At 44.7% G+C, this 12,242-nt stretch overlaps 1 protein-coding gene across 2 annotated transcripts in view; it reads left to right on the forward strand.

Moving 5' to 3' along the window:
• Positions 1 to 9,999: 9,999 nt before the first annotated feature.
• Positions 10,000 to 12,242, forward strand: part of Slc36a2 (solute carrier family 36 member 2) — a 35,686-nt gene continuing 33,443 nt past the window's right edge. Inside the window, exon 1 of one of the 2 annotated variants that reach the window (XM_020151287.2) lies at positions 10,000 to 10,288. In XM_020151287.2, coding sequence (XP_020006876.2) covers positions 10,125 to 10,288 — 164 coding nt within the window. In that variant the 5' untranslated portion in view covers positions 10,000 to 10,124. Of the gene's footprint in view, positions 10,362 to 12,242 lie in introns of both variants that reach the window. The other variant, XM_074057164.1, reaches the window with a different exon arrangement.

Consider the following 12,242-nt stretch of genomic DNA (forward strand, 5'->3'; position numbering starts at 1 on the left):
GAATTCCTAGCCAGAGCAATAAGGCAAGAGAAAGAAAGAAAAGGGATTCAAATAGGGAAGGAAGAAGTCAAATGATAAGATCCTATGCTTAAAAGACCTTAAAGACCCCACCAAAAAACTCCTAGATCTGATACTTTTTTCTTTCTTTCTTTCTTTTTCTTTTTTCTTTTTTTTTTTTTTTTTGTGGTACTGGGGTTTGAACTCAGAGCCTACATCCTGAGTCACTCCACCAGCCCTTTTTGGTGATGAGATTTTTCGAGATAGGGTTTCGAGAACTATTTAACCATGTTGGCTTTGAACCATGATCCTCCTGATCTCTGCCTCCTGAGTAGCTAGGATTACAGGCTTGAGCCACTGGCGCTCAGCTTGATAAATACTTTTGACGATGTAGCAGAATATAAGATTAACATTTAAAAATATGCCAACAATGAACAGGCCTAGAAAGAAATCAGGAAAACAATTCCATCCACAAAAACCTCAAAAAAAAAAAAAACTAGCAATAAACTGTTTAACTAAAGAGGTGAAAGACCTCTACAACAAAACTAAACAACCTTGAAGGAAGAAATTGCAGACATGAGATGAAAGACCTGCCACATTCCTGGACTGCAGAATTACTAATGTGAAAATGGCTCTACTACCGAAAGCAATTTACAGATTCAATGCAAGTCCACCAAAGTCCGATGTTATTCTTCACAGAAAAATAGAAATCAATCCTAAAATTGAATAGCAAAAGTTATCCTGAACAAAAAGATCAATTCTGGGGCTATCACAATACCAGACTTCAAATTATACTTCAGAGCCATAGTAACAAAAACAGGATGGTACTGGTACAAAAACAGATGTGAAGACCAATGGCACAGAACAGAAGAGCCAGAAATATGCCCATACAGCCACAGCCATCAGATTTTTGACAGAGAAGTAAAAACATGCATTGGAGAAAAGACAGCCCCTTCAACAAATGGTGCTGGGGAAAATGGTTATCCACATGGAGAAGGTGAAAGTAGACCTCTATCTCTCGTCCTGCACAAAATCAATTCAAAATTGATCAAAGAACTTAATGTAAGACCTGAAACCTTGAGTCTACTACAGGAAAACACTGGAAGATACAGGCAGAGGCAATTATTTTCTGAATAGGACTTTAACTGCCCAGGAAATAAGAGCAAGAATTGACAAGTGGGATTGCATCAAATTAAAAAACTTCTGTACAGCAAAGAAAACAGTTACCAGAATTAAGAGACAATCCACAGAATGGGAGGAAATCTTTGCCAGCTATTCATCAGATAAAGGATTAATATCCAGGATATACAAACAGCTCAAAAAATTAAACACCAAAAGTACAAATCCTGCAATTAATAAATGGGCAAATGAATGGCATAGAAAGTTCCCAGAAGAAGAAACACAAATGGTTAACAAATACATGAGGAAATGCTCACATCCTCAGCCACAAAGGAAATGCATATCAAAACTACAGAGATTCCTTCTCACCCCAGTCAGACTGGCCATCATCAAAAAACATACAACAAATGCTGGTGAGGATTCAAAAGGGCAGGAAGAGAGAACGGAATCTTCATAGCTGTTGGTGGAAAAGTAAACTAGTGCAACCACCATGGAAATCAGTATGGAGGTTCATCAAGAAGCTAAAGTTAGACCTACCTTATGACTCTCTAAGACCACTTTTGAGCCTATATCTGAAGTAGTATAAATCAACACAAGAGAGATAGCTGCACACCCATGTTTGTTACAACACTATTCACAATAGCCAAGCCGTGGAATCAGCCTAAGTGCCCAATAACTGATGAATGGATAAAGAAAATGTGGTACATATATTCATAATGGAGAACTCTTCAGCTATAAAGAAGAATGAAATTATGTCATTTGCAGGAAATGGATGGAATTGGAGATCATCATGTTGAGTGAAATAAGCCATGCTGAAAAAGCCAAGTATCACACGTTTTTGCTCATATGCAGAATCTGGGCTTAAAATAATAAATAATAGCAATAATGGGACATGAGGAAACAGCCAAGATGCCCCACCACTGACGAATGGATCAAGAAAATGTGGTATCTATACACAATGGAATTTTATGCAGCCATGAAGAAGAACGAAATGTTATCATTCGCAGGTAAATGGTTGGAATTGGAGAACATCATTCTGAGTGAGGTTAGCTTGGCCCAAAAGACCAAAAATCCTATGTTCTCCCTCATATGCGGGCATTAGATCAAGGGCAAACACAACAATGGGATTGGACTTTGAGCACATGATAAAAGCGAGAGCACACAAGGGAGGGGTGAGGATAGGTAAGACACCTAAAAAATTAGCTAGCATTTGTTGCCCTTAACGCAGAGAAACTAAAGCAGATACCTTAAAAGCAACTGAGGCCAATAGGAGAAGGGGACCAGGAACTAGAGAAATGTTTAGATCAAAAAGAATTAACCTAGAAGGTAACACACATGCACAGGAAATTAATGTGAGTCAACTCCCTGTATAGCTATCCTTAGCTCAACTAGCAAAAACCCTTGTTCCTTCCTATTATTGCTTATACTCTCTCTTCAACAAAATTAGAGATAAGGGCAAAATAGTTTCTGCTGGGTATCAAGGGGGTTGGGAGGAGAGGGAGGGGGCGGAGTGGGTGGTAAGGGAGGGGGTAGGGGCAGGGGGGAGAAATGACCCAAGCATTGTATGCACATATGAATAATAAAACAATTAAAAAATAATAATAATAATGGGACATGAGTACAATAGGAAGACTGAGGGGGAATCAGCGGGAGGGGGAAAGAGGAAGGAGAGAACACTGGGGGTAAAGAAAGTCAAAGTACATTGCATATATGTGTATATTTATATTTATATTTATATTTACATTTATATTTATGAAATAGCATATGAAACCCACCAAATACTATTTGAAAAGGGGAAGGATGGGGGAGCAAAGGGAACATTATAAAGTGGGTGAACTTGTTCCAAGTACACTGTACGCTGCATGGAATTATCACAATGAAACCCCCTTGTACTTACTCTTAATGTATGCTAGTGGCTCAAGTGGAAGGGGGCCTGCCTAGCAAGCATGAGGCCCTGAGTTCAAACCCCAGCACTGCAAAAAAAAAAATATGCACCCAATATTGTAGTACCCAGATATATAAAGCAAGTATTACTAGGTCTAAAGAGAGAGGCAGATTCCAGAATAATAGTGGGGGGCTTTAACACCCCACTTTCAACAATGGACAGATCTTACAATCAGAAAACCAACACAAGAAATGGCAGAGTTAAACTGCACCCTAGACCAAGCAGACCTAATAGACATCTACAGATCATTTCATCCAACAGCTGCAGAAAATAAGTTCTTCCAGGTCTGGCAGAGTGGCTCAAATGGTAGACCATCTGCCTAGCAAGCTTGAGACCCTGAGTTCAAACCCCAGTGCCACCAAAAAAACCCAGTAAGTTCTGAACAGCACAAAGGACATTGTCTGGGTTTGATCTCTAACACTGCATAGTTCACATAGTAGGCCACAAAACAAGTCTCAACTGTTTGAACCCAGGGTCTTGTGCTTGCTAGGCAGGTGCTCTACCACTTGAACCAAACCCCCAGCTCTTTTTTGCTTTATTTTTTGGATAGGGTCTCGTGTTTTTGCCCGGGCCTGGCCTCAGATTGCAACCTTCTACCTATCTCCCTGGGATCAAGGCACACACACCCCCACTTAGTGTTTGATAATGGGATCTTGCTAACTTTTTGCCAGGCTGACTTCAAACGTCAATCCTCCCAATCTCCACCTTCTGTAGCTAGAATTACAGATATGCACCACCATGCACAACCCTTAAATAAAATCATATCAAGCATATCAAGTATCTTTTCTAATCACAATGCAATAAAACTAGAAAAACTTTCGAGAGTATACAAACACACAGAAATTAAACACCATACTCCTGAACAAGCAATGGATCAATAAGGAAATTCAGAAATTTCTTGAAAAAAATGACAATAGGAACACAGTATACCAAAACCTATGGTATACAGCAAAAGCAATACCAAGAGGGAAGTTTCTAGCAACCAGTACCTACATGAAAAGAGCATAATGATTTCAAACAAACAACCCATCATCCCACCTCAAGGACCTAGAAAAATAAGAACAAAGCAAAGTTTATTGGAAAACAAAATCAGGCCATTGTGGCGTGGAATGTTCCAGAGACCGAGGCAGACAAGGTAAGGCTGGAAGGGTGGAAGGGTAGATCACGAAGGTCCTTGTAGGTGATGCTGAGGAATTTTAGTCAGCCTTTAGGGCAATTTGGAGGAGAGGCTTTAGGAAGGCCATAGCCACCTCATCTCTAGCTACTTTGAGGAAGCAGACCTGAAGCAAGGCACAAGGGAGGCAAGGAAACTAGTTGGGATGCTACTGCTGCCTTCCAAGAGAGAAGATGCTGGCTCGTATGAAAATGGAGGTGGTGGGGAGGAAGGAGCTGTGAATATGAAGCTGCATAATGATTACTGAGTCCAAGACATGTAGGAAATGCTCAATAATTGGTAGTGTTCACTCTGGTGGGTTTATGAGAATGATGACTATCATTAGCTTCTGCTAAAAACAAACAGTGAATGAAACTCAGATCGTTTTGACACCTGCATACAAGAGGGCCCCATAGTGTCCTCATTCCTCATACCAGGAAGAGCTGATCACTCAAGTCACTGACCTCTCCCCCTCCCCATCCCATCCTCTGCAACAGGTTCAGAAACCTAGAAATGTGTCAGACTCCACACCCACACACTTGACTATGTAATTAGGCCACCTGGGGGTGCCGAGCAATAGCTTTGAATTTGACAAATGTGTGGTGGGTCAGATGGGCCTTTGAAGGTTACAGCTTCTCTCTCTCTCTCTCTCTCTCTCTCTCTCTCTCTCACCTTCACATACATATGCACACACGTGCACTTAAATGTACATCCACACATACTTCTGTCCGTGCCCACTAGCACCCCAGTGACCAGGCCCCAACATCTCTCCCATCTTCAGCCATTGCTTCCTCATTGTTCTCCCTGCTCCTCTCATTCTTCTGTCACTCATTCTCCTCACAGATCTTTCCAAGCCCCTTCAGTGACTTCCCAGAGCATGTCAAAAGACATCTCAAACCTACCATGACCTGCACAGCCCAGTCAGCCATTGCTGTCATCTGGATCTGTCCCTTTCACTCACAGGACTCAGCTGCCCTGGTTCCTGGGGGCTTCTGGAACTCTCTGCCACTCCCTGTCCCCAACCTCCTCCCCTACACCTGTCCTGCCTGGCACACTCTGCTCTCCTCTTCACTCCCCCTTCCCCCAACTTTCCCACAGCTGCCTCCTTGGCTCAGATACCACCTCCTCAATGTCCTGTCCTGACAAATTGATCTTAGTGGCCTCCCACCTCTATTATCCTCTATTTCCTTCAAGGCATGAACAATTTGTGATTATTCATTTCTTATTATCAGCCACTTCCCCCATAATTGGGTCCCCATGAAACCCCCAATGCCTCCTTCCATTAGAGCCATCTGTGAGCCATCTGGTGGGTTGTTATGGACTCAATGTTTGTGTCCTGCCAAAATTCAAGTTCAAATACACCCCCAGTATAGATGTATTCAGAGATGAGGCCTCAAAGGAAGTAATTAAAGTTATTTGAGATCACAAGGATGAGGTCCTGAACTGGGATCTTACAAGAAGAGTCCCTCCTCTCCACCATATTACACACATTCAGGAAAGGCCACATGAGGACATTACAAGGAGAAGGCTGCTATCTTCAAGCCAGGAAAATAGCCCTTGAGAGAAACCAATCCTGCCAAATGTTAATGTAGGACTTCCAGCCTCCAGAACTGAGAAAACACATCTGTTGGTTAAGCCGTCCAGCCTATGGTCTCTTGTTACACAGCTGGAAGAGGCCCTTCAGTACTTGTTTTATTTGTACCACCTTCTTCCTACTTCTTGCTATAGTACTCAGCTTGTGATGGGGACTCTGAGAATTTATTTAGTGAATGAGTGAATCGTTCCATTCATACTGCATTTCAAGACACCTGCAAAGTTGTGAAAGCAAGGAGACCTGGGCTGGGAGTTCCAATCTCACCATTGAACACTCACTGTGTCCCTTCCTGTCTCTGGCCTCAGTAAGATAATATAACCCAACAAGATGAGTCAAGTTCCCTCTAGTGACAAGATGACATCATTAGAATTGCTGTACTCTATGGGGCACTGACTGTGACCCGGGGATGGAACTTGTTCCTTTTCTCATTTAATTCTTACTCTTGCCTACAGATATATCCATCATTGCTTTATAACTGGAAGGGGTGAGCATGGTGGCAAAGTAGTGACTCCCAAAAAGGGGGGAGTGCCGCTAGCATTAAGAATATTGTCCTTTAGCTGGTGGAGTGGCTCAAGCAGTAAAAGCACCTGTCTAGGAAGCATGAGACCTTGAGTTCAAACCACAGTGCTTCCCAAAGAAAAAGAATACTGTCCTTTATCCCTTCCAGCTTGTGGGGATTGAAACAGCCTCTGTGTCTTTTTTTTTTTTTCAGTACTGGGACTTGAACTCAAGGCCTTCATCTTGAGCCACTCCACCAGCCCTATTTTTGTGAAGGGTTTTTCAAGATAGGGTCTCACCAACTATTTGCCCAGGCTGTCTTTGAACCACAATCCTCCTGATATCCACCTCTTGAGTAGCTAGGATCACAAGGGTGAGCCACCAGTGCCTGGCTCAGTCTCTCTTTCAAGAGATAATGCTGATGACGTAAAGGTCTGTAGAGAGAAATGAGAACTTGGCCATCTATGCCAGTCCTAACATTTGGAATTTGGTAATGCATAAAATCTCGAAGACTTGAACCACATAAACTATATCCATGGAAGGGATTTCTGTTTTTTCAGAGTTTCTACAATGCACTAGGCATAGTGGAGGAAAACCAAGATCACTAAACTGCAGCTTCAGAAGCACATTCCAAGAGGCCTGGATTCAAATCAAAACTCTGCCTCTATCTAGGACTAACTGAGTCACTTTACCAGTGAAGTAACCCCTCTGAGCCTTCGTTTCCTTGTCTGTAAAATGGGGTCCATGCAACACACTGGTCTAGAGACTGAAGCACAGGAAAGACTCGATACATATGATTACTATTGTTATAATTTAGGCGGAGAGAAGGGAGGCCACAATCCCTGAAGGGATGGATACCCAGGGAAGAGGGACGGGGTGATGAATTTCCATTTGGGTGGGAGTCATCAACTTCTATCTCAAAGAAGTACTGTGTTCATTTCTCCAGTACGTATGACCTCGGGCAACTCATTTCTTAGCTCTCTACCTTGGTCCTGAAATCATTAAAAGCTATTTATTGCTGCCTTGTTCACAATAGGCAAGATAGGGAGTCAACCAAGGTGTCTATCAATGAATGAATGGATAAAGGAAATGTGGTATATATAGTGAACTGAATACTAGTCAGCCATAAAAAATGACAAAAATCTTGCCATTTATGACAACATGGAAATCATGTTAAGTGAAATAAGCCTGGCACAGAAAAACAAATGCCACACAATTTCACACATGTGTGGAATCTGAAAACGCTGAGCTCACAGAAGTAGGGAGTAGAATAGTGGTTAGCGGTGGTCAGGGAGAATGGAGAGAAGGAGCAATGAAGAGAGAGTGATACATTCTGATATTCTGTTACACAGAGAGTAATAATGACGCTCAGCTATATTATACAAAATAGCTAGAAGAGAGAATTCTGGCTTCTCATCAGGCAGAAATGACAAGTGTTTGAGATGACGGATAAGCTAAGTATCCCAACTTGATCAATGCACAAGCATACCAAGTCATCATGCTGTGCAATTGCCATCAATTAAAACCAAGGGAAGCAATGACTGTCACCTCACACAACAGTGAACTCAGATTTTGACCAGTATCGGAATTACCTAATGAACTCAGTCAACATGCACAGACCCAGGTTCTACGCCATACGGGTCTTAGTCTCCATGTTTATTAACATCTTTCCACGTGACTTCATACAGGCTAAGCTTCATTTAAAGAATGAAACAAAGCTCTCCGAGAACTCTAAAGGGTCATAAAATTGTTAGCATCATTAAATGCCATTTGCTCCACTCTCTAGGAGCTGTCAAGTAGACAAGCTGTCCTCACACAAGGTGCACCAGCGCCACCCAAGGGAAGCTGGGTGACATCCTAGCATTACAGAGGATCCCACCCATATCCCTGGGGTCCTCAGGCCTTCAGAAGTCATCTACAACCTAGCACCCACTTCACAAAGGGGAAAGTGGGGCTCAGAGAGGGACGATGCCCTTCCCATGGTCCCAGTAGCCTTGAGGTAGGGCTGTAATGGAGCCCAAGTCTGCAGATGCCTCAGCTAGTGTCGCAAGGGCTGATTTCGGACACCTCTGCCTGGAAGAAGCCCTCTTGTCTTCTGCTGACCAGCAGCGCTACAGCTAGTGACCTGCAACCCCATCCCACACACCAAGTTTCTTTTTCTGCTGATGACATCTGAGAAGGTCCCCAGCCAAACACCGATATTCCAGCAGTCCCTTTCTGAAGGGTCTTCTGCACCTTGACACATTGCCTGGAAGGGAACAGAGCTCTCTCTGTCTGTGAGACGAAATCAAAGATTACAACCAAACTGTAGAATCTCAATTGCAGGTCACAGAACACAGTCTGCTATTCCACAGACCAGAAATAGCGCCACGCAATAGTGCCAGACAAAGGCACAGAGGGCGTTTCGCAAACCACAGCAAGTGTTTCAGTTGATTCAAGGCAAAAGCTTGAAGGGTGGGGCCAGCACTTAAACCAAGGAGACAGGGTGGTAGTCAAAGCTGCAGACTACAGACATAGAAGGACCAGGCAGGGGTGGAGTTGAGCCTCTGCCAAGTACCAGCTGTACATCTGGCAAACCTTTGCCTCACTGAGCCTCAGTTTCCACATCTGTAAAGACAAAATAATGGTGCTACCCAGAGAGATAGCCAGACTTTGTGGAGCCTAACACTTACACCATTCAGGATGAGGGAGGAGCAGTAAGGGGTAGGCAGAGCATCTTTAAGGGGAAAAAAATTACAAATTCAAAATTACACATGAGACCTTGAAAGAGCCCCATGCAAGGGAGGGACCCAGAGAAATCTATCTTGGATCTACCAGCTAGCAGTGAGATTTTTTAAGCTCTTGGCCCACAGTAAGCCCTCAATAAATGTTAGTTGTGGGGAGCAGATGAAGGGGAGAGAGTTGTATGGCTTGAGTAAAATGCTATAATTTTGTGGAAGGAAGAAATTTTGGCTTGCTCATCTGCACTGAGCAGAGATAATGACAGGGAATGGTATCCCAAAAAACACCCAAGACCTTCTTTAGCTTCAGAGTTCTAGCCTCAATGTCATGTGTGACTCTGAACAAATCACACCCTCCCCAGGCACCATGTCCTGCCCAGGAAAATGCCACTGGGAATTGTACAATCTCTGTCTCGTCCTCGTTCCCAAAGATCTTGTACTCTCTCTGTGTTACCTCAACTAGGGAAGCCAGCGACTGTTCCTTTTCTTTCCAACTTAAGAAAGGGTGCTCTTAGAAGAGACATCTTACAACAGGCTGTGGAGTTGGTGAGATATTTAGAGGGTGTGTGTGTGTGTGGAATTTTCGTGGAGGCAGAAATGAGGTATTGTAAAAACAAACAAACCCCTAAAAAATGGTCTCTGATTCCAACTCTGTCACTTTCTAATATGTGACCTCACCCAGATTCCTTTACTTCAGTAAGTCTTCGTTATTTAATTTATAGGACTAAATGAGGAAATATGAATAAATACTTAGAAGTGTATCTATTCCCTAGCAAAGTGCTTAATAAATAGCTAAGCACTAGTCATTAAAATCACTAGGACTGTAGCTGTTGTCACCTTTACTGTGGTTGGCTAATACCAATAAGGGTCACAACTCCCTTTCCAGATCCCTCCTTCCTCTCCTCCTCCCGCCCTGGGCTTCCTCAGGCAGGAGGAGGCGGTGCCTCTGGACAGTGGGCGGGGCCTCGTTCCAGCCCCGGCCAAAGCAGCTCTGAAGCACCCAGCCCGACTTGCCCCTTCAATCTAGACGCTTTCCTACCTGTCTCCTCCCAGCGCAGATCCCCTAGTCACCTTGAGCTTGTCCTTTCTGAAGCAGTCATGTCAGTGACAAAGAGTGCTGGGGACCATCAGGGAGCTGTTGCCCTCAAGCTGGACCTTATGTCATCTCCCAAGAGCACCAAGGAGCTCCAGAACAAGGACCCCATTTTCTTGGATGCAAGGTCTTCAGAAACACCTGGATTGGAGAAGAGCAAGGGCATAACGTGAGTGCTGTTTCCTGCCATCCCCATTTCTGTCTTCCAGGCCCATTGCTTGAACACAGGCAGCAACCTGGAGGTAGGTGTACCTGACTCTCCACCCATTCTGCAGGTGGGAAAACCAAGTTTGCAAAAAGTGCACTAAGGGGCTGTGTCAAATGAGAGTTTAAAGGGGCAGGAGAGGAGTCAGAAAAGCCCTTAGAATAGATGTGGGGAAACCAAAGCTCCAGGTTTGTGCCCAGGCCACACACCAAGCCATTGGCAGGAGAAGGGCTAGAGTCCAGAGCTGGCTGTAAAGTTAATTTTTTGTTTCTGCCAGTCCTGTGCTTGTTGAGGAGAAAGGCAGAGTCCCCAGCTTGTTGGAGGAGAAGGTGGGACCTGAGCTTAAAACCACAATGGTCTCACTGACAACCAAGCATTGCTTCTTCCTGCAAAAAAACCCGGCCTCCTCTTCCATCGAGAAGTATAGCGATGATACCAAAAAGCATGGTTTCTTCCATTTCCCCAGAGAGGGTGTTGGGGGGAGGGGAAGGGGAGGTGCTATTCACAAGGCTATCAGAACATGCCAAGCTGCAGGACTCCAGCACCCCTTCCCCACAGCTGACCCACTAGTAAGCGAGTCTAGATTTCGCTCGCATAAGGGCAAAGGTGGTGGCTGCTTTAAGAAGTCCAACGCTACCGGTGTAGTGGAAAGAGCACCAGATGGAGGGCCAGAAGGCCTGGTTCAAGGGGTTCTTTCTCCCACTCTAAGTCTGGTTTCCTTGTATGCAAAACACAGAGGAACAGGTGTCCACGTGAATGAAGGAGGGTGTGGTGGAAACTAAGTATGAGTGAGGAGGCCAGTGTGCAGCAGGAGAGAGAAGTTATAGCGCCCCCTGCAGGACACTTTAAGAATTTACCAGTGACGCATTGTTCAGATGCCTCGGCACTGGTCCTGGGGGTTCTGATGGTGAGGGTGAGCTGTCCAGGCCTCAGGGTCATCCGCTGTGGAGTAGGGGTACTTCTCAACCTTGGGCCTTGGGGGAACAGCTGGATCTACGTCCTAAACAGACTCATGGCTTAGGAGGCAATTTCAGCTACTTAAAAATCAAAGGAATAAAGCAAGTGAGAGCCATAGGGCACCCTGTGGCTTGAGGCGATGTCATATCACAGGCTGTGTAAGTGCAACACTAGGGGTCAGCCCCCTGGTTTCCAATCCCCACTTTGCTGCTTACCAGCTCGAGCAAATGGCACACTCCTCTGTACCCAGTTTCTGCTCTGTGGAAAGGAAACTTTGCTCCTCCCAGAGTGGCCCCACTGGCAGTTTGACCACAAAGCTCCCAGTGCAGTGCCTGTACTCAAGAGCTGCTGTGAATATGATGATGGCCTAAGGTGACCCAGAGTCAGGGTAGACCCCTCTCCTGACTCCTAGTCCAGAACTTTGCAGGATTCCCTGCACTGTTTGCAAGTTGGCCGAATGGTGGAATACTAAAATCTTGATTTCCTAAGTCCTTCAGTTAGAAATTTCCTAAGTGACCTGTTGACCCCTTCCCAGTTGCAAAATAAGCCCATGGCGGGGGGCCTCAGGGTGTAGAGCTCAGTCAGCAATGTTGACACCCACAGGGAGAGGGAAAGGCACGCAGACTCTCCACCCCCTTTCTCCTCCCATTGTTCTCTTTAACCCTTCACAAATCAATGGGCAGATCCTGGGAAAGCTAGAGGATTTAGGGGTTTACCACAGAGATAGATAGGGGCATTGGGGCATTTGCAGAGGCTCAGCAGTACTGAGCAGGTCACCCAATGATACAATGACACAGCTAGTTAAGTAGTGGCCTTGAGTTTTAGTCCTAGGTTTGTCTGATTCCAGAGTCCAGGCTCTTTCAGGGGTCCCTCTTCTGCTTTTCAGACTGTCTGTCTCCTGGCCAGAGACTCTTTTAGGGAATTCCCAGGGTTTCTGAAGTTGTAGATAAAAAACCCAAAC

This window comes from Castor canadensis, chromosome 16, assembly GCF_047511655.1.
Source record: "Castor canadensis chromosome 16, mCasCan1.hap1v2, whole genome shotgun sequence".
NCBI lineage: Eukaryota > Metazoa > Chordata > Mammalia > Rodentia > Castoridae > Castor > Castor canadensis.